Raw genomic sequence first — 19573 nt, forward strand, 5'->3', positions numbered from 1 at the left:
TGTGTGTGTGCTGGAGACAATGGTTCTCCAACGTAGTCTCTGAAGGGCTAATGAAGCAGATTATATAAAAACTGTGATGCTTGCTTCATTTCATAGGTCATATGAGTCATTGCCGGATCAACCAATCACAGTGAAAATAATCAGCACAGCAAAGAGGACAAGACATGGCTCACATGAACTATGAGTATAATAAAAATGAACAATGACCATGATTTTTATCCCAGACTCATAATAAACACATAAAGGGAATGAGGGTTTGATTTGTTGGGTTTTGAGTGTGAGTCCACTTTGTGTGATTAGACCTAGGAATAATAAAATGCTAAAAGCTAAAACTGGAACAACTCCAGATTACCATGGAGAATTATACTGACTCTTAGACCAAACAATAACATGAAGAGGAAATATTAAATAGTAGTAGGAAATAGTATATCTTGGTATTTTGGTAATGTTTAAAAATAAATCCAATTGTTGCTAAAATGTATTTTATAAATGGTTGCCATCCATGCATCCCTAAATTAGAGACCTCAGAAAATGGCTTGGTATACTGCTACCACCTACTGGATATCCTATAGTAAAGCTAGTGTGCATGATATAAAGTTGCATAATGCTTATGGCTGATTCATAGCTGTGCATTGCTGATGTTTTATTTGGTCTGCTACACAATCCCCAAATTTGCTATTCAGATAAGAATGGTTATCTATATAAGTATGAGATTCACTGACCTGTGTATTAAACAAAACAAACAAAAAAAACTCTTTCTCTGTTCCTTATTGTTTCTAAATGTAGCACTTGAAGTAGTTCAGCATATGATGAAGTTGGTGTACTACTTGCAAGTCACTTTGGATAATGGCGTGAGCTAAATATAAGTAATGTAATGTCATGTAAACTTGTAAAAATATGACATGCTTGACGAATTTGAAACCTGAACAAAAGCACAGAGGATGTGAGGTTTCACTCAAGTCAATTCAACTCATTAATGTCATACCATTACCTTTCAATACATTAAAAATTGGTAAATGTGTATTGGGACCAGCCTCTACATCACCTGCAAAAATGGGTGGTGTTAAAGATTAAACAAACAATAAAGTAAATCTGTGAAGGAGGTGACAAAGTCCTGTATGTAATATTAAGTGACAAAAGATTAGAAAACAGGTACCAGGAGGATGGCAGGTATGGGGGCATTTGTTGTCACACACCTGTGTGTCTTGATTTCGTTCTCTTACTCTTTCTTACAACCTGTGGTTCCCACAAATACAGCAGAAAATTGTGCTGATTATTCTACTCTACTCAGAGTATTTAGGGTAGAAAATAACATCAAAGAACTGTGCTGTTGTCGTCAATTGATGACAATGTGAGCGTTCATGACGACATTTTTTACAGTATAAATAGCAAGTGTATTAAATTTCTGACATATTAAAACAAGATTTCTAGAAAGATAATGTATTAGTAACAAAGCCCCAGCTATTTTGTATATTTCTACAGACTTTTCACAGGTGACACATTATTTGTTAGTGGTTAATCATGACATTTTGTGTGTTAGTTTTGATATTCTAGGGTTCAGGCATGCTCACACCATGGCCTTTGCTATTGATGAGATCAACAGAAAATCCAACCTGATACCTAATGTGACTCCAGGATTCAGTCTTTATGACAACTGTGCCACACTTGGAATTGCCTTCTGTGCTTCCTTGTCACTGGCCAGTAGTCAAAAGGAAAAGTTTCTTTTGGATGACACCTGTGTGGGCGCCCCTCCAGTCCTGGGGATTGTGGGTGGTTCATACTCAACGTTTACTATTGCCATGTCAAGCGTGATATGTTATACAAACTGACCATTGTAAGTTTCTTATGTTCTATCTTTGTCTACTTGCCATTAGAGAGTGGTTTGAGGTGCTCTATTTTAGTGAAATTGCATTTTTAAATGTTTCAAAGTTTCTTAAATAATAAATTAATACCCCTTGTGCTTACACATCTCTCACAGGTGAGTTACTTTGTCACATGTCCCTGTTTGAGTGATCGGCAACACTTTCCATCCTTCTTTAGAACAATGCCAACTAAAGCAGCAAAACAAGAACTTAAATAGACAACTGAAATATATTTACCTGCATTATTTACTACTCCACAAGGAGTGTGGTCATATAGTTACACTGACTTAGAAGCTGATATTATGTATCAAAATACAATATATGTGCTTTACGTGTCATTGGTGAAGCTATATGGATTTGATGATACATCTGAATAATTGTGTCCACTGACAGTTATGTAGATACATTTTCTGTGCAAGAATGTTTTAGCATGCACACAATTTTTTTTCATTCTCTGTTCAATACAGCTGCGTGCTATGATCCAGATTCTAAAATACTTTGTTGGCTGGACATGGGTAGGCCTTCTGGTCAGTGATGATGATTATGGACTCGATGCTGCCCAATCCTTCCCGTCTAACCTGGATCAGTCTAGTGGAGGTTGTCTGGCCTACTTAGAGGTTTTGAAATGACCCAACCGAATTTAGAAATAAATAAAAAAAAAAAAAATAGATATTTAGTTTGGAATCTATAACTGAAAAGAGAGTGAATGAAATTACATCCATGTCTCTAAATCCACTGTTGCGGAAGATGATTTGATAAAATATGCAAACTTTGTAGAAGCTGCTGTGCTCCAGACGCCCTGCCTCATACCTTACCTGGGTGGCACACTGGGCATTGCCATCTGTCGAGGAGAAATACAGGGGCTCAGGGAATTCCTACTACGAATACGTCCTGACCTACACCACAACAACAGCTATTGAAATAGCATGGTGATGGCCTTTTTTCTTTACCTCACTGCCCAATCAGCACTGACATTTCACATCCTTATCATGCTTATTTTCATCTGGATTTTCTTTCCTCAGGTAAGGCAGTTTTGGGAATACACTTCAGTGTAGATTTGCACCACTTCCAACAGGTTGGGTGAAAGCTGGGTGAGCATTATGCACTGGACAGGAGGATCTAGAGAATGTGGAGACTGAGATGCTGGATGTGTCAGAAATCAGGCCGGAGTACAATGTGTACAAGGCTGTCTATGCTCTGGCGTATGCCCTTGATGAAATGCTGCAGTGTGAGCCAGGGAGAGGGCCTTTCAGTGGGCACAGCTGTGCCACTTTGCAAACACTGGAGCCATGGCAGGTGTGATATCAGTTTACACTCCACCTGTTTTTGATTTTTAAGCCCTGTACTACATCCTGTGGTGTCAACTAAAAATACTTAAAAATAGTACAAATAGTAAATATTCTGCAAGACATCAGTACACTGGCTAAAAACATAGTATGATAATCTCATGAGTTGTTTTGCATGTACTTAATTTGAATGGTATGACAAGTTAATTAAGAAAGAAGTGCACACTAATCACTGCACTTGTTGGATAGTCTGTTGTACTGTTTGTGTTGGTTTGTGTTGGTCAACTTCACCACACCATTTGGTGATCAAGTGTCATTTGGTGAGAAGGGTGAAGCCCTACCAATCTTGTCGTAAGGCGAGGTGCTATATGGAGGTATGTGGACCCAAAAGCAGATGACGAGGAAGCAGTCTTAGGGTGAAGTAGCCGGATGACTACCGTTTTTATTGTTGGGTGGAATGCAGGCAAGAACAGGCAGAGGTGAGCAGACAGGTAATGAGCAGACAAAAGCCAAAATCCAAACAAGGAAGGTTCACGGGAGAACAAAGAATCAACACAATCAATACGCTTGGCGGCAGCAACAACACCGTGTGTACAACGATGATCCAACACAGAACAAAGAAAAGACCAAGACTAAATACCCTAGGGGAGGTGAGACAACGAGACATAGGTGCAAACAATCAAGGGAGGACCAACAATCAAAACTGGAGGGAAAACACAGACAGGAAGTAAAAACACAAGACACACAAGGGCAGAAGAATACTACCAAAATAAAACAGGAAGTGATAACACCAAAACTACCACAAATCTATGATATCATGAACTGGCTGTGGCTCCCTGATGGAAGAACTAAACTTCAGAATGTGGGTGAGGTTAAGAGGTCGGCCTTCAAAGGTGAAGAACTCACAATTGATGAAGACAAAATCTTCTGGAACTTTGAATCAAAAAAGGTTACTTCTGATTTTTCAGACCACAATTTTTGGCCCATGGATAAATCATTATAGCAGTGTAAAGTAGTGTAGGATAAGAGATATGTATTTTTCACCCTATAGCCACCCCGGTCAGTGTGCAGTGAGAGCTGTCCTCCAGGTACCCGCATGGCCAGAAAGAAAGGGGAACCTGTGTGCTGTTTTGACTGCATCCCTTGTTCTGAGAGAAAGATCAACAATAAGACTGGTTGGTATTCAGATTTAAACATTGCAGTTTGGAGATATAATACAAACATGTATCTCAAGACTTTCCCTATTTTCATAGACTCCATTGAGTGCACCAGTTGTCCAGAGGACTTCTGGTCGAACGTCCAGCGTGACCACTGTGTTCCTAAGAAAACGGAGTTCCTCTCCTACCATGAACCTCTGGGTATCTGCTTGACCACCACCTCATTGCTGGGCACATTTATCTGTGCTGTTGTCCTGGGGATCTTTATCTATCATCGTAGCACACCCATGGTACGTGCCAATAATCAGTTTTCTGCTCTTAGCATCACTTAAACTATGCTTCCTATGTGTACTGCTGTCCTGGGCTGTGGACATGCCAGCTGAGACATGCAGCATTTGGGATCAGCTTTGTGCTTTGTATATCATGCATCCTGGTGAAAACCATGGTGGTTCTGGTTGTAATCAAGGCCTCCAGCCTGGTGCTGTGCAGCAGAGAGGGACATTTATGGTTCTTACTTCTATTCAAGCAGCAATCTGCACTTTTTGGCTTGTGTCTTCCTCACCAGCTCCTCATAAAAACACTCAATACCACAATGACAAGATCGTTTATGAGTGTGTAGTTGGGTCAATGGTGTTACTGGGTTACATTGGCTTACTGGCTATCCTTAGCTGCCTGTTAGCATTTCTGGCAAGGAATCTTCCAGACAACTTCAATGAGGCCAAACTCATCACTTTCAGGATGCTGATATTCTTTGCTGTGTGGGTGGCCTTTATCCCTGCTTATGTCAACTCTCCAGGCAAATATGCAGATGCAGTGGAGGTATTTGCCATCCTGGCTTCCAGTTTTGGTCTCTTGGTGGCAGAGAGAAAGAAGAGAGAAACACAAAGAAAGCTATCATGGGTCGAGGTACCACAAAGTTTTAAAACATCACTCCTCATTAGCACATAATTACATACAGTCTTACTTCTGAGAAGATGTAAAGCAAAACAATTGAGAAGGCCCATAATAATAATAATAATAATAATAATAATAATAACTCTATTTACATAGCACCTTTCAAACGAAAGTTATAAAGTGCTTTACGATAAAAACAAAATAATAAAAGTAAATATAATCCAAATTAAGATAATTTAAATACTTAGAACAAATACCATCAGTTAAGAAAAAGCCATTAGATAAAAGTAAGTTTAAGATCCTCAGGCAGGGAGTTCCACAGCTGAGGGGTCCGGACAGCAAAAGATAATAAAGAATAAATAAAGAAATGTTAATACTGTTTAGGGGCCGGATAATTATAATTATTTCGGATTTGAAGTAATTCAACATCCAATTCTAAATTTCAGCGAGGCAGCACATAATACAGGATACATCAGTGGTACAAGGCTTTAACAGAACATACAGTTGCGCGTCAGCAATGAATATCAATATTATTTCTACACAGGATTTGCATCTGATAGGACATCTCTAAAACTAACAGCCCGTCCTTAACAGAAAAACGGCCGTTTAGGTCGATTGTGAAAGCAGCTTATTACGACCCATATTTATGTTTATTGTTAGGCAGCGACCTCTAGTGGCCGTAGTAATTATGACGGGTGCAAAGAAGGAAATCAGGTGACGTTGCTAAAAGAGCGACAAATTCCACACTAGGTGTTGGTTGGGGTAGTAGATGGGTCAAACTAACACAGAGCTTTTATTCAGAAGACCAGCGTTCATGTCCCATGTGAAACCATGTAGTTGACTCACGTCGTGTAAGTTAAGTCACGTAACTTTTTAAAACCCAAACCACAATCTTTTCCTAAACGTAACCAAGTAGTTTTGTTACCAAAACCTAACCAAAATGAGACCGTTTCACAACATTAACCATGTATTTACCGTGAGGCTCGACCCCCAGAAACGCTTCGGCGTCTATCATTTTTCAAACCTAATTCTTGTCTCATTTGTGGTCTGATAAGCAGTAAATTAATCAAAGTTGCCCCATCGCTAATTTAATAAAAATCAGTGAATACAGTTATGAAGTTGTGTTTTTGTACAGTAATCCAGTAGTCAGTGAGGCCCGGCTGCCTTCTCGCCTTTCTGCCACAAGTGGACTACGTACATAAGCAAAGCAGCAGATGTTCAAGCAAGTGACGTCGTAACTGAAGACCCGCCTTGATGAGAGCACTGACAGATTACATTATCATTTTCATTTAGACACCAAAAGAGCGTGGTGACATGTAAATGTAATAGACTGGGGGCACTGTTTTGCTTATTGCATTTGAATATTGTCTACTGTACATACAGCAGGTTAAGTCTTTGAAAATGGAAATCAAAATTGGATTATTGCATTTTCACTTGTATAAATGCTGTACCAAGGCTTCTCTGTTAACACATTTGTGTTTGTAATACATCCATATATTCAAGTAGGGACAACTGAGGCTCTTCGAGTTATTCTTTTATTCAACAAATTGAGGATTGACATCAGTACGTTTTCTTCAACAACTTTCTACAAATCAGAGGTGTTCTTAATTGAGAGCTAGTAGGCTACATCAGTAAAAGGAATTACATCATTTTTTATGTTGTCATATTTTACAGTTGCTGCAGGTAATTTCTTGTGAAAATGTATTTTGGTGACCTTGCAGGACAGGAGTTAGCAAACACTGTTGCAAAATTATTATTATTATACTGTATGTAATATGCTATAACTGAGCTCCTTCAAACTGCATCAACTATTTAAATAGTTTTTTAGTCAAACAGAAATATTATTCATATAGCAATGATTTTCTCAAAATATCGAGACAAAAGTCTGTACCACGCATTTTTGTTATTAATTTAGAATATATTTAGCACATGATAAAAAATGATTTGTAAAATACGACAATAACATACTAATAGTATATTTCAAAAAAGACATTGAAATTAAGAAAATACTTAATGTGAAAAAACTTGAACTTAAACATAAACTTAAACTAACAAACTTAAATATTTAAATCAACTCCAACTTCAGATGTTTTAGGATTAGGATTTTTGTTCATTAAATGTTTCTTGGTGTTCGTCTCTGGCTTAAACAATATGATGAAACACTTTGGAGCAAATATACACAGTATTATTCCAAAACTGGAGGCCAGTATGGCAAATATCTCCACAGCTACAGTAAATTTCCCGGGAGAGCTGACATATGCTGGGATAAAGGTGATCCAAACTGCACAAAATATTAGCATGCTGAAAGTGATGAGTTTGGCTTCGTTAAAAATTATCAGGTAGTTTCCGGGCAAGGACAGCTAACACAAAGCAAAAGACAGCCAGTAGACCTATGTACCCGAGCACAGCCCAGAACCCAATAGCTGAGCCTAATGCACACTCCAGGATGATTCTCTCCTTGTATATGGTTAGATTTTTCATTGGAAAAGGGGGACTAACAACCAACCAAATAGTACATATTAAAACTTGAATAAACGTGAAAGACACTACAGTGATTCTTTGCTGAGGAGGACCAAACCATTTCATAACGCTACTACCTGGGAGTGTAGCTTTGAAGGCCATTAACACTACTATAGTTTTTCCGAGAACACAAGAGATGCAGAGGACGAAGGTGATTCCAAACGCTGTGTGGCGCAGCATGCAGGACCACTCAGAGGGTGCTCCAATGAAAGTTAATGAACATAAGAAACATAGAGTCAGGAGAAGAGCAGCAGGAAACTCAGCTCAGAGTTGTTGGCCCTGACAATCGGGGATGTCCTGTGACGGAAGAACACAGCCGCTGTTACAATGGTAAGACAGGCACCACCAACTGAGAATGCTGACAGGATGATTCCTAGGACCTCGTCGAAGGAAAGAAACTCTACAGGCTTGGGGAAACAAGTGTCTTTCTCTGCATTAGGCCAGAACTCCTTGGGGCAAGGGAAACAATCAGGGGAATCTGAAAAAAAAGGGGATTTAGCAGTCATATATTTAATGTTGTAGATATGCATTTGAAAAGAAATTACCTGTAGCATTGCTAATCTCTCCCTCAGGACACGGTATACAATCATAACAGCAGATGGGCTTTCCTTTCTGCAGCACTTTACGAGTTCCTGGACAACAGCTGTCAGCACACACTGACGCAGGCACCTGGCACATAGATAGAAACAAACTCACATATTCAGATGTGCTACACAGCTCTTAGGATTAAAGGATAGGTTCACATTTTTTCAAATACTCACATGCCAAAGTGTGTATTGAAAGTGTTATTAGTCACTGTAACCATCCATCCTGTTCATACTGGCTGTGAAGAGATCCTTTCCTAAAGCCATTTCAATGTAACTGCTAGGGGACAAAATCCACAGTCCTAAAAATGCGTGTAAAAATGCGTACAAACGTTCAGCTGAAGCTAAAATGAGGCTTCAGCAGTTTGAGTTAGAAAAATATAGTGATCATCTTTTAAAGTTACAATCTTTTTAGTATAAATTTCGCCTTTTTGTTGCTATCCCTCTTCCAGAGCTCAGCAAAGGAACGCTTTCTTGAAATATGTAAAGGGGAATTTCATATTGAAAATATTGTAACTTTGGAAGATACCCAAACTTTCCAAGATTTGTCTATCTCAGACTGCTGAAGTCTCATATTTTCTGAATTTTGGATGCCATTTTTGCATTGGAATTGTATTAGGAGTGGATCTCTTCACAGCCAGTATGCACAGGGGGAACAATTACAGCAACCAAAAACTCTGACAATGTACACATATCATCCCCTTTAAGATCACCAAATTTGTTCAAATGAAATGTTAAATTATTGCTTTTGGGCTCCTTACTTGTGTGCCACCATCCACCCAGGTGAGGTTCCTGTTGATACGGAACTCCTGGCCCATCAGCAGTGATGCATCGTAGCGCCCTACTGTCACAAACTCAATGCTGCCACTCTCACTTTTTTGCCAGTTAACCAGCTCATATGTGGCCACCGGATCCCCGTTGGCATCAAATGACACATCATAACCATTTTGGGAAAAATTTACTTTCTTCAGCTGAGTAAGAACCTGTGAGGATGAAGTAGCGAAGGAGAGAAAGTAAATAATGTGAAATAAAATTTATATTTCATTTAATAAAAGGTAGATTATAGTGAAAAGAGGCATTGGGTGTCATTCGCTTACACTTATTTGTTTCGACTGACCTGTTTGGACTCTATCCTAGTGAATTTATCACATTGAGTTGAAGAATTTGTTTCCTCACACACTGCATTATGAATTGCATGTGCAATTGCATAAACAGCCTTGTACACCATGTTAGAGATTCGGAGCTGAGATGTGTCAGTGTATGGGCTCTGTAACGTCTGTATGTCTTCAGTTCCATCACACATACTTTCATCTATGGCTACAACTAAAAACACACAGAGACAGAGGCAGGTGTTTTTTTACCTTGACAATGATATTACAATATTATTATTCTTTCTCATGTGTTTATTATTATTTCTTGCTTTCTTTTTGTTTTATTTCAACTGCCAAACATGTCTTACAGAAACTCATATATTGAAATTGTTCTAATTTATTTATAAAACATGCTTATTTTACATTACATTTAAAAGCACTGTTTTGCAGACATGCCTTTATCTATTTTCTTTTAAATAGCTGCTGTTTTAGTTTGTGTCCTTGTTTGTGCTTTTTACCTTCATGTATACCAACTCACGTCAACATGAATCAATCATAAAATGTGTCACATTTATAAAAGAAAAAAAACTGAAGTCAAGTTCATACAAAATTGTCTCCAAGACAGCAGATTGCCTAAACTTGACCTGAAAGATCATCAAGTGAGATTATTCACAGAGATGCACCTTATGTCCACCTCATGTCTTTCTTCAATATCCATAGAAGTCTGAGGTTTAGTTTTACAGCAGCTGTGGACTTTTTAACACAGGAAGCTCCACTCAGACAGATAATCAACAGAACAACACAGCACAACTACAAGGACCCAACTGTGAATGTTAAAAATCAGCCCGACTTTCTCACTTTTTTCCAGTCTGCAGTTAAATGCATCCTCCCAGAACTCAGTAAGCACTGGAGAGGCAGCCACTTTAGTGGGAGAGAGATCCAGCAAGAAGTCTCTCAGACCTGGGATGACAGATTTCTGAATGCCAAATCCGATGGCTCCAACACAGAAGCTGAACCTCAACATGTCTGGGTCGGTTACCCAGGACTCACTGCCTATCCACTGGCGAGGTGGAGAAGGCTTGCGCGACAGCTCCTCCAGCAGGATCCTCAGGTCTCCAGAGGCTGCAAATGCCACAACAACCATAGCTGTCGACCTGGAGAGACATTATAGCACATTGTGTTATACTAATATAAACATGAAAATAACGTTTTTATCAAGATAGTTAACACAAACAAACAAGGGAGATACTTTAGTTGTTGTTTTTTTTGTGTGTGTGTTGAATGTACAGTATTGGTCTGACTGATTCTGTTTTATAACAATATCAGTAATAAATATGAGTGAAATAAACGTGTTGAAAATAAGATTTCAATTAGCCACTAAGATAATAAAACAATCTTCCATCTTACGTTTGACTAAACATTGTTGTGGTTTTGTGTGCAGAGGGTCAGTGTCAGCACAGGGAACAAAAGCACAATCAGTGACGTAGAAACCTGCGGATAATGTCAGCCACTCTCTGGATCCTGCTACGAGGGTGGGTCCGATAAAAAGACTCGGAGTATTCCACACAGATCCTCCTTCTGCGCTGCGTCCAGGAAAGACGCCATGCCATTGTTGCCATAGTCCGAATCCGACCGCACAGCACCTATCCAAGTCCAGCCAAAGTGTTTTACCAGCTTGACCAGTGCGTCAGCCTGGAACTGGTCACTAGGGATGGTTCTGAAGAAACTCGGGTACTGTTGCTTATCGGACAGGCATGCACAAGTGGCAAAGTGGCTCACCTAAAGGAAAAGAGTGTACTTCTTTAATGGGACAAACAAAAAATCAGCACAGCCCTATGTTAAACACATCATTTGCCAGAAATTCAAAATATTTACTTGAGGAATGTTAAAGGACCCGATGACTCGCGACATGCTGATGGATGGCGTAGACCCAGACTCACCAACGATAGCCATCACCATACCAGATTGCGAGCAATTGTCGTCGGTGTAAAACACCGGGTCCAGGCCATTTGAAAGCTGGAATGCCACATGCACCGCTACGGGCACTGAGGCGCACGAGTCGTGGATCTGATAGCCGAGCTTGATGCCTGGCAGCAGGTCCACGCTGTTGTTAATCTCCTCGATGGCGAAGACCATTGCGCGCGAGAAGCGCAGTTCACGGGAGTCAATGCTGCACACAGAGACTCGTGTCACTGTTCAAATTTACACATGACAAGGACAATTCACAATTTTAACAGAAATACGCAATAAAGGAGATCTGTAATTCATAGTTATGGACAATAACTGATAGCTGCACTGCATCTGTGAACCAAATGTAGCCTACAGCAGAGTTACTGACCGCCAAAATTCAAAACACAGATTATATTTTTAAAAATTTTAATGCACAGATTAACAATAGTCAACTAAATCTAAAGTCTCAATTTGTTTTTATCATGTTAAAAAATAGAATGTAATATTTTCATTTTTCAATACACAAAAGTTTTGCAACATGATTGTAAGCACATCATTCAAATAAAAACATTTCTATCCCCACACATTCTCTTATCCCCCACTCCTCCCTCTTACTAACCTTCCTGTGCACTTTAGTGGCTCAGGCATGGTGGTGTAGTTATGGTTGATTGTGTGCATGTAATGGTGTATGGAGAAAACACCCCCAATAACGTAGTCACCATCCTTTGAGAATGCAGGTAGACGAGCGGTACCCAGGAGCCTACATTGTACAGATGAGGCCTTAGTGCTGATCCCAGCACCAGTCCTATCCTCTGTAAGCCCAGCCCTTTGTTTCAGACCATCCCCAGAACCATTCAGAACTGAATTCAGCTCACACCAACTCAGAGACAGGATCAGGCCAATAAAGACAGCTGAGATCTCCATCCCTCAATTGTCTGCATGTGGGTATACTGTATGTGTGTCTTCACTGATTTATATAGATTTCCAGACGAAAGCTTCCCTCCTACTGTACGTCAGCTTACTACACATCAGAGAGAGGAAGCCTGTACCCAGTGGTCTTTGATTAACTCTTATATAATATATAATCTCCATAACCCACATGTCTCTTTTCTCCAATTGTAAAGTTATCATTGTAAACACCACATATCTTCCTTTTTGCTTTGTTTTAGCTCATAGTACAGTGAAGCCTAAATGAGAAACACCTTTAATGGGTTGTTTGTGTGGTTTAATCCCATTTTAGGAAATTTCGATAATTCAATCCAGTTTGAAATGATACATTTTTAAACCTCTTTCTCAATTTTACATAAATGCTCATAAATCAAAAGTGGTTTAAGCTATTGTAACCAAACTTTTTGCACGTGTTTGTATGCTAGGTCCAGACCTTGCTGAGCAGTCCTGGAATTTTCTACCACTAGGGGGTGCCACAAATGCAAAAAGCTTACATCTCGTAATCAACTGCATGGATTCGTACAAAATATGGATAACGCAATCTAGGGTCATGACTCAGTCAATGCTGAGTCAATCACACGTAGGTCCTAGAGAGTTGGATTATTTTCAGCATATCCACTGAATTAAAAATAACACTTTGCCTCACTGCAACCTATGGTCAATTCAGAAATCAGTCCCTCTATATTTTTCAAAATATGCTAATTAAATTAACATCTATATCTCCACAAGTCTTCATGGAAATGCTATCAAAATGGACACAGACATTCTCTAGATGGTAGACATCAAGTTTTTCAAATTGTGTTCAGATTGGTCAAACGGTGAGTCCGCAGTGATATTCAATATCTTGTAGTAATTTGTACTGTTTACAGAGCATTTTCTTTTTTGCTCAGTGTTGAATCAAAAATCACCAGAATATTTGACAATGCACTTGAAACCAGCAGAATGATGTGGTTGGAAGTCAAACGAAAAAAATTATTCAAATAGCAATGATTTTCTCAAAATATCGAGACAAAAGTCTGTACCACGCATTTTTGTTATTAATTTAGAATTTATTTAGCACATGATAAAAAATTATTTGTAAAATACGACAATAACATATTAATAGTATATTCCAAATGACAAAAATTAAGAAAATACTTATTGTGAAAAAACTTGAACTGAAACTTAAACTAACAAACTTAAATATTTAAATCAACTTTGTGAAGACTGTGTTCAATATGCACAGCATCAGCTCTATACTGTATGTTGCTATCTTAACTATTTCCCAACTTCATATGTTTTAGGATTAGGATTTTTGTTCATTAAATGTTTCTTGGTGTTCGTCTCTGGCTTAAACAATATGATGAAACACTTTGGAGCAAATATACACAGTATTATTCCAAAACTGGAGGCCAGTATGGCAAATATCTCCACAGCTACAGTAAATTTCCCGGGAGAGCTGACATATGCTGGGATAAAGGTGATCCAAACTGCACAAAATATTAGCATGCTGAAAGTGATGAGTTTGGCTTCGTTAAAATTATCAGGTAGTTTCCGGGCAAGGACAGCTAACACAAAGCAAAAGACAGCCAGTAGACCTATGTACCCGAGCACAGCCCAGAACCCAATAGCTGAGCCTAATGCACACTCCAGGATGATTCTCTCCTTGTATATGGTTAGATTTTTCATTGGAAAAGGGGGACTAACAACCAACCAAATAGTACATATTAAAACTTGAATAAACGTGAAAGACACTACAGTGATTCTTTGCTGAGGAGGACCAAACCATTTCATAACGCTACTACCTGGGAGTGTAGCTTTGAAGGCCATTAACACTACTATAGTTTTTCCGAGAACACAAGAGATGCAGAGGACGAAGGTGATTCCAAACGCTGTGTGGCGCAGCATGCAGGACCACTCAGAGGGTGCTCCAATGAAAGTTAATGAACATAAGAAACATAGAGTCAGGGAGAAGAGCAGCAGGAAACTCAGCTCAGAGTTGTTGGCCCTGACAATCGGGGATGTCCTGTGACGGAAGAACACAGCCGCTGTTACAATGGTAAGACAGGCACCACCAACTGAGAATGCTGACAGGATGATTCCTAGGACCTCGTCGAAGGAAAGAAACTCTACAGGCTTGGGGAAACAAGTGTCTTTCTCTGCATTTGGCCAGAACTCCTTGGGGCAAGGGAAACAATCAGGGGAATCTGAAAAAAAAGGGGATTTAACAGTCATATATTTAATGTTGTAGATATGCATTTGAAAAGAAATTACCTGTAGCATTGCTAATCTCTCCCTCAGGACACGGTATACAATCATAACAGCAGATGGGCTTTCCTTTCTGCAGCACTTTACGAGTTCCTGGACGACAGCTGTCAGCACACACTGACGCAGGCACCTGGCACATAGATAGAAACAAACTCACATATTCAGATGTGCTACACAGCTCTTAGGATTAAAGGATAGGTTCACATTTTTCAAGTCTGTGTTATAACAATAACATGTCAGTCTGTGTATTGAAAGTGTTATTAGTCACTGTAACCATTCCTCTTGTTCATACTGGCTGTAAAGAGATTCTTTCCTAAAGCCACTTCAATGTAACTGCTAGGGGACAAAATCCACAGTCCTCATTAAAATGCTTTCAAAAGTTCACCTAAAACTAAAATAAGACTTCAGCAGTCTGAGTTTTAAAAAAAAGGCGATTATCTTCCAAAGTTACCCTCGTTGGCCGTTTTATTACAAATGTGCTCCCTCTTCCAGAGCTCAGCAAGGAAACACTTACTTGGAAAATATATAGGGAGAATTTCATATTAAAAATACTGTGACTTTGGAAGATATCCAAATTTGTCTATCTCAGACTGCTGAAGTCTCATTATCTTTGGCTGAATTTTGGATGATATTTTTACACAGAATGAGGACTGTGGACTTTGTCCCCTCACAACATTGGAATTGTATTAGGAGGAACAATTACAGCAACCAAAAACTCTGTCAATGTACACATATCGTCCCCTTTAAGATCACCAAATTTGTTCAAATGAAATGTTAAATTATTGCTTTTGGGCTCCTTACTTGTGTGCCACCATCCACCCAGGTGAGGTTCCTGTTGATACGGAACTCCTGGCCCATCAGCAGTGATGCATCGTAGCGCCCTACTGTCACAAACTCAATGCTGCCACTCTCACTTTTTTGCCAGTTAACCAGCTCATATGTGGCCACAGGATCCCCGTTGGCATCAAATGACACATCATAACCATTTTGGGAAAAATTTACTTTCTTCAGCTGAGTAAGAACCTGTGAGGATGAAGTAAAGTCAGACAGCGAAGGAGAGAAAGTAAATAATGTGAAATTTAAAAAAAATTAATTTAATAAAATGTACATTATAGCAAAAACAGGCATTGGGTGTCATTCGCTTACACTTATTTGTTTCGACTGACCTGTTTGGACTCTATCCTAGTGAATTTATCACATTGAGTTGAAGAATTTGTTTCCTCACACACTGCATTATGAATTGCATGTGCAATTGCATAAACAGCCTTGTACACCATGTTAGTAATTCGCAGCTGAGATGTATCAGTGTATGGGCTCTGTAACGTCTGTATGTCTTCAGTTCCATCACACAAACTCTCGTCTATGGCTGTACCTAAAAACGCACAGAGACAGAGGCAGGTGTTTTTTAACCTTGACAATGATGACATTATTATACTTTGTTGCTTTCTTTTTGTTTTATTTCAACCGCCAAACATGCCTTGCAGAAACTCATATATTGAAATTGTTCGCATTTCTTTGTAAAACGTGCCTAATTTACATAACATCTAAAAGCATTGTTTTGCCTTCATCCATTTATTTATAGTTGCTGTTTTAGTTTGTGTCGTGTCTTTTTTTTTACCTTTAGGTATACCAACTCACCTTAACACGAATCACTCATCAGACAGTTAGTCACAATAAAAGGGAAAAAAGTCCACAACTTTTCCTTTAATCACCAACTAACTTAAACTGTTTTAATGTGTTTAAAATAAATGAATCTGATATAACTGTCAGTATAATAGCCTATTAGATCTATATATACTACTACTAATACATGCTAATAAGTGCATTTTTTATCTTTATTTAGCTTGGTGGCCTGGAGATTGTCTATATACTGTACACCTGTGTTCAGGATTTCTGTGTTGGCACTGTGGAACCACTGCAGTCAAGTGCATACAAAATCTTCTCCAAGACAGCAGATTGCCTAAACTTGACCTGAAAGATCATCAAGTGAGATTATTCACAGAGATGCACCTTATGTCCACCTCATGTCTTTCTTCAATATCCATAGAAGTCTGAGGTTTAGTTTTACAGCAGCTGTGGACTTTTTAACACAGGAAGCTCCACTCAGACAGATAATCAACAGAACAACACAGCACAACTACAAGGACCCAACTGTGAATGTTAAAAATCAGCCCGACTTTCTCACTTTTTTCCAGTCTGCAGTTAAATGCATCCTCCCAGAACTCAGTAAGCACTGGAGAGGCAGCCACTTTAGTGGGAGAGAGATCCAGCAAGAAGTCTCTCAGACCTGGGATGACAGATTTCTGAATGCCAAATCCGATGGCTCCAACACAGAAGCTGAACCTCAACATGTCTGGGTCGGTTACCCAGGACTCACTGCCTATCCACTGGCGAGGTGGAGAAGGCTTGCGCGACAGCTCCTCCAGCAGGATCCTCAGGTCTCCAGAGGCTGCAAATGCCACAACAACCATAGCTGTCGACCTGGAGAGACATTATAGCACATTGTGTTATACTAATATAAACATGAAAATAACGTTTTTATCAAGATAGTTAACACAAACAAACAAGGGAGATACTTTAGTTTTTTTTTGTGTGTGTGTTGAATGTACAGTATTGGTCTGACTGATTCTGTTTTATAACAATATCAGTAATAAATATGAGTGAAATAAACGTGTTGAAAATAAGACTTCAATTAGCCACTAAGATAATAAAACAATCTTCCATCTTACGTTTGACTAAACATTGTTGTGGTTTTGTGTGCAGAGGGTCAGTGTCAGCACAGGGAACAAAAGCACAATCAGTGACGTAGAAACCTGCGGATAATGTCAGCCACTCTCTGGATCCTGCTACGAGGGTGGGTCCGATAAAAAGACTCGGAGTATTCCACACAGATCCCCTCCTTCTGCGCTGCGTCCAGGAAAGACGCCATGCCATTGTTGCCATAGTCCGAATCCGACCGCACAGCACCTATCCAAGTCCAGCCAAAGTGTTTTACCAGCTTGACCAGTGCGTCAGCCTGGAACTGGTCACTAGGGATGGTTCTGAAGAAACTCGGGTACTGTTGCTTATCGGACAGGCATGCACAAGTGGCAAAGTGGCTCACCTAAAGGAAAAGAGTGTACTTCTTTAATGGGACAAACAAAAAATCAGCACAGCCCTATGTTAAACACATCATTTGCCAGAAATTCAAAATATTTACTTGAGGAATGTTAAAGGACCCGATGACTCGCGACATGCTGATGGATGGCGTAGACCCAGACTCACCAACGATAGCCATCACCATACCAGATTGCGAGCAATTGTCGTCGGTGTAAAACACCGGGTCCAGGCCATTTGAAAGCTGGAATGCCACATGCACCGCTACGGGCACTGAGGCGCACGAGTCGTGGATCTGATAGCCGAGCTTGATGCCTGGCAGCAGGTCCACGCTGTTGTTAATCTCCTCGATGGCGTAGACCATTGCGCGCGAGAAGCGCAGTTCACGGGAGTCAATGCTGCACACAGAGACTCGTGTCACTGTTCAAATTTACACATGACAAGGACAATTCACAATTTTAACAGAAAACACAAATTAAAGGTGGACTGTAATTCATAGTTATGGACAATAACTGATAGCTGCACTGCATCTGTGAACCAAATGTAGCCTACATCAGAGTTACTGACCGCCAAAATTCAAAACACAGATAGATAGCAGTCCAAAATTCACCCGAATTGTACATCAAAAGTCTATGTTTGTTTTTATCCTGTTAAATATTTACAAAACGGTTTTTAAACACCTGTATTTTCAGTTAAGAAACATAAAAATGTTTCTTTTTCATATAGTCACATTCTACTCTTTTTGTGAAAACAATACCTGCACTTTTTATGGCCAAATACTGACTTGGCACTTAATAATACAAACATTTAAAAAAATCCTTTTTTTTAAGGTTTCAATACACAAAAGTTTTGTAACACGATTATAAGGACACCATACAAATAAAAACATTTCTATCCCCACACAGTCTAACATCCTCTTATCCCCCACTCCTCCCTCTTACTAACCTTCCTGTGCACTTTAGTGGCTCAGGCATGGTGGTGTAGTTATGCTTGACTGTGTGCATGTAGTAGTGTATGGAGAAAACACCCCCAATAACGTAGTCACCATCCTTTGAGAATGCAGGTAGACGAGCGGTACCCAGGAGCCTACATTGTACAGATGAGGCCTTAGTGCTGATCCCAGCACCAGTCCTATCCTCTGTAAGCCCAGCCCTTTGTTTCAGACCATCCCCAGAACCATTCAGAACTGAATTCAGCTCACACCAACTCAGAGACAGGATCAGGCCAATAAAGACAGCTGAGATCTCCATCCCTCAATTGTCTGCATGTGGGTATACTGTATGTGTGTCTTCACTGGTTTATATAGATTTCCAGACGAAAGCTTCCCTCCTACTGTACGTCAGCTTACTACACATCAGAGAGAGGAAGCCTGTACCCAGTGGTCTTTGATTAACTCTTATCCAAGCTTTTCTATGAGCTGCATGTACAATATAATCTCCCTTAAATATCCATCTTTTCTCCTCTTGTAAAGTTATAATTGCAAACCTAATTTAATGCCTAATTCTGTCCTACCCTTACACCTTTTTTCCTTGGTTTTAACTCATATTACAATTAAGCCTAACAAATGCACACTTTTAATGGGTTGTTTGTGTGGTTTAATCGTGTCTTAAATAAATCACAAGATTTATTGTTCCACTATGATATGTTCCATTTTAAAGTCCAACTGCTGTATAATCTGATTTAACTACAAATAATCACAGTTTAACAGTTGAGAATGGTTGATATACACTTGCATTTCAAAGCAAACCATGGTCTGACAAATTACATTTATTACTCCGAACTATAGAAGAAGCATTGAATATTTAGCCTGTCAAGGTATATCTGAATTTGAAAAAGTACTGCTGAGTCTGATGGATGTTAAACTAAGCCATGACAAGGCCATACAGTTTAGAATGATTAAAGCCTAATCTAAGGCCACCAAAGCAGAACTGGCCCTCA

General features: G+C 39.4%; 2 protein-coding genes and 1 pseudogene across 3 annotated transcripts; 1 reads left to right on the forward strand and 2 right to left on the reverse strand.

Moving 5' to 3' along the window:
• Positions 1-4132: 4132 nt before the first annotated feature.
• LOC122879096 (extracellular calcium-sensing receptor-like) lies at positions 4133-6040 on the forward strand. The gene is made up of 4 exons (XM_044202810.1): positions 4133-4323; positions 4402-4595; positions 5102-5211; positions 6037-6040. Exons 1-4 carry the CDS (start codon positions 4245-4247, stop codon positions 6038-6040), a joined length of 387 nt encoding a protein of 128 aa, XP_044058745.1. The 5' UTR covers positions 4133-4244.
• Positions 6041-6720: 680 nt separating this feature from the next.
• Positions 6721-18901, reverse strand: LOC122879545 (extracellular calcium-sensing receptor-like). Of its 2 annotated transcripts, XM_044203770.1 has the most exons (9): positions 18581-18901; positions 17739-18033; positions 17353-17642; positions 16725-17020; positions 15706-15911; positions 15341-15562; positions 14546-14669; positions 13569-14478; positions 6721-7287 (listed from the first exon to the last, which is right to left on the reverse strand). In XM_044203770.1, exons 1-9 carry the CDS (start codon positions 18883-18885, stop codon positions 7257-7259), a joined length of 2679 nt encoding a protein of 892 aa, XP_044059705.1. In that variant the 5' UTR covers positions 18886-18901; the 3' UTR covers positions 6721-7256. The 2 variants fall into 2 exon arrangements, with proteins under 2 accessions (XP_044059705.1, XP_044059706.1); XM_044203771.1 differs by lacking the exon at positions 6721-7287 and having other exon boundaries at positions 14116-14297.
• On the reverse strand, positions 7960-12389 carry LOC122879556 (annotated as a pseudogene).
• Positions 18902-19573: the final 672 nt, after the last annotated feature.

This window comes from Siniperca chuatsi, linkage group LG7 (assembly GCF_020085105.1).
Source record: "Siniperca chuatsi isolate FFG_IHB_CAS linkage group LG7, ASM2008510v1, whole genome shotgun sequence".
Taxonomy (NCBI): Eukaryota; Metazoa; Chordata; class Actinopteri; order Centrarchiformes; family Sinipercidae; genus Siniperca; species Siniperca chuatsi.

What these genes read in the sequence shown, in the direction of transcription:
- LOC122879096 (XM_044202810.1), top strand. Translation starts at nt 4,245, where the DNA reads ATGGCCAGAAAGAAAGGGGAACCTGTGTGCTGTTTTGACTGCATCCCT. An exon ending in AAAGATCAACAATAAGACTG is followed by an intron (nt 4,324 to 4,401) that starts GTTGGTATTCAG and finishes CTATTTTCATAG; the next exon opens with ACTCCATTGAGTGCACCAGT. An exon ending in ATCATCGTAGCACACCCATG is followed by an intron (nt 4,596 to 5,101) that starts GTACGTGCCAAT and finishes TCAACTCTCCAG; the next exon opens with GCAAATATGCAGATGCAGTG.
- LOC122879545 (XM_044203770.1), bottom strand. Translation starts at nt 18,885, where the DNA reads ATGGAGATCTCAGCTGTCTTTATTGGCCTGATCCTGTCTCTGAGTTGG. An exon ending in CCACTAAAGTGCACAGGAAG is followed by an intron (nt 18,034 to 18,580) that starts GTTAGTAAGAGG and finishes CTCTGTGTGCAG; the next exon opens with CATTGACTCCCGTGAACTGC. An exon ending in AAAAATCCTAATCCTAAAAC is followed by an intron (nt 7,288 to 13,568) that starts ATATGAAGTTGG and finishes TAATCCTAAAAC; the next exon opens with ATCTGAAGTTGGAGTTGATT.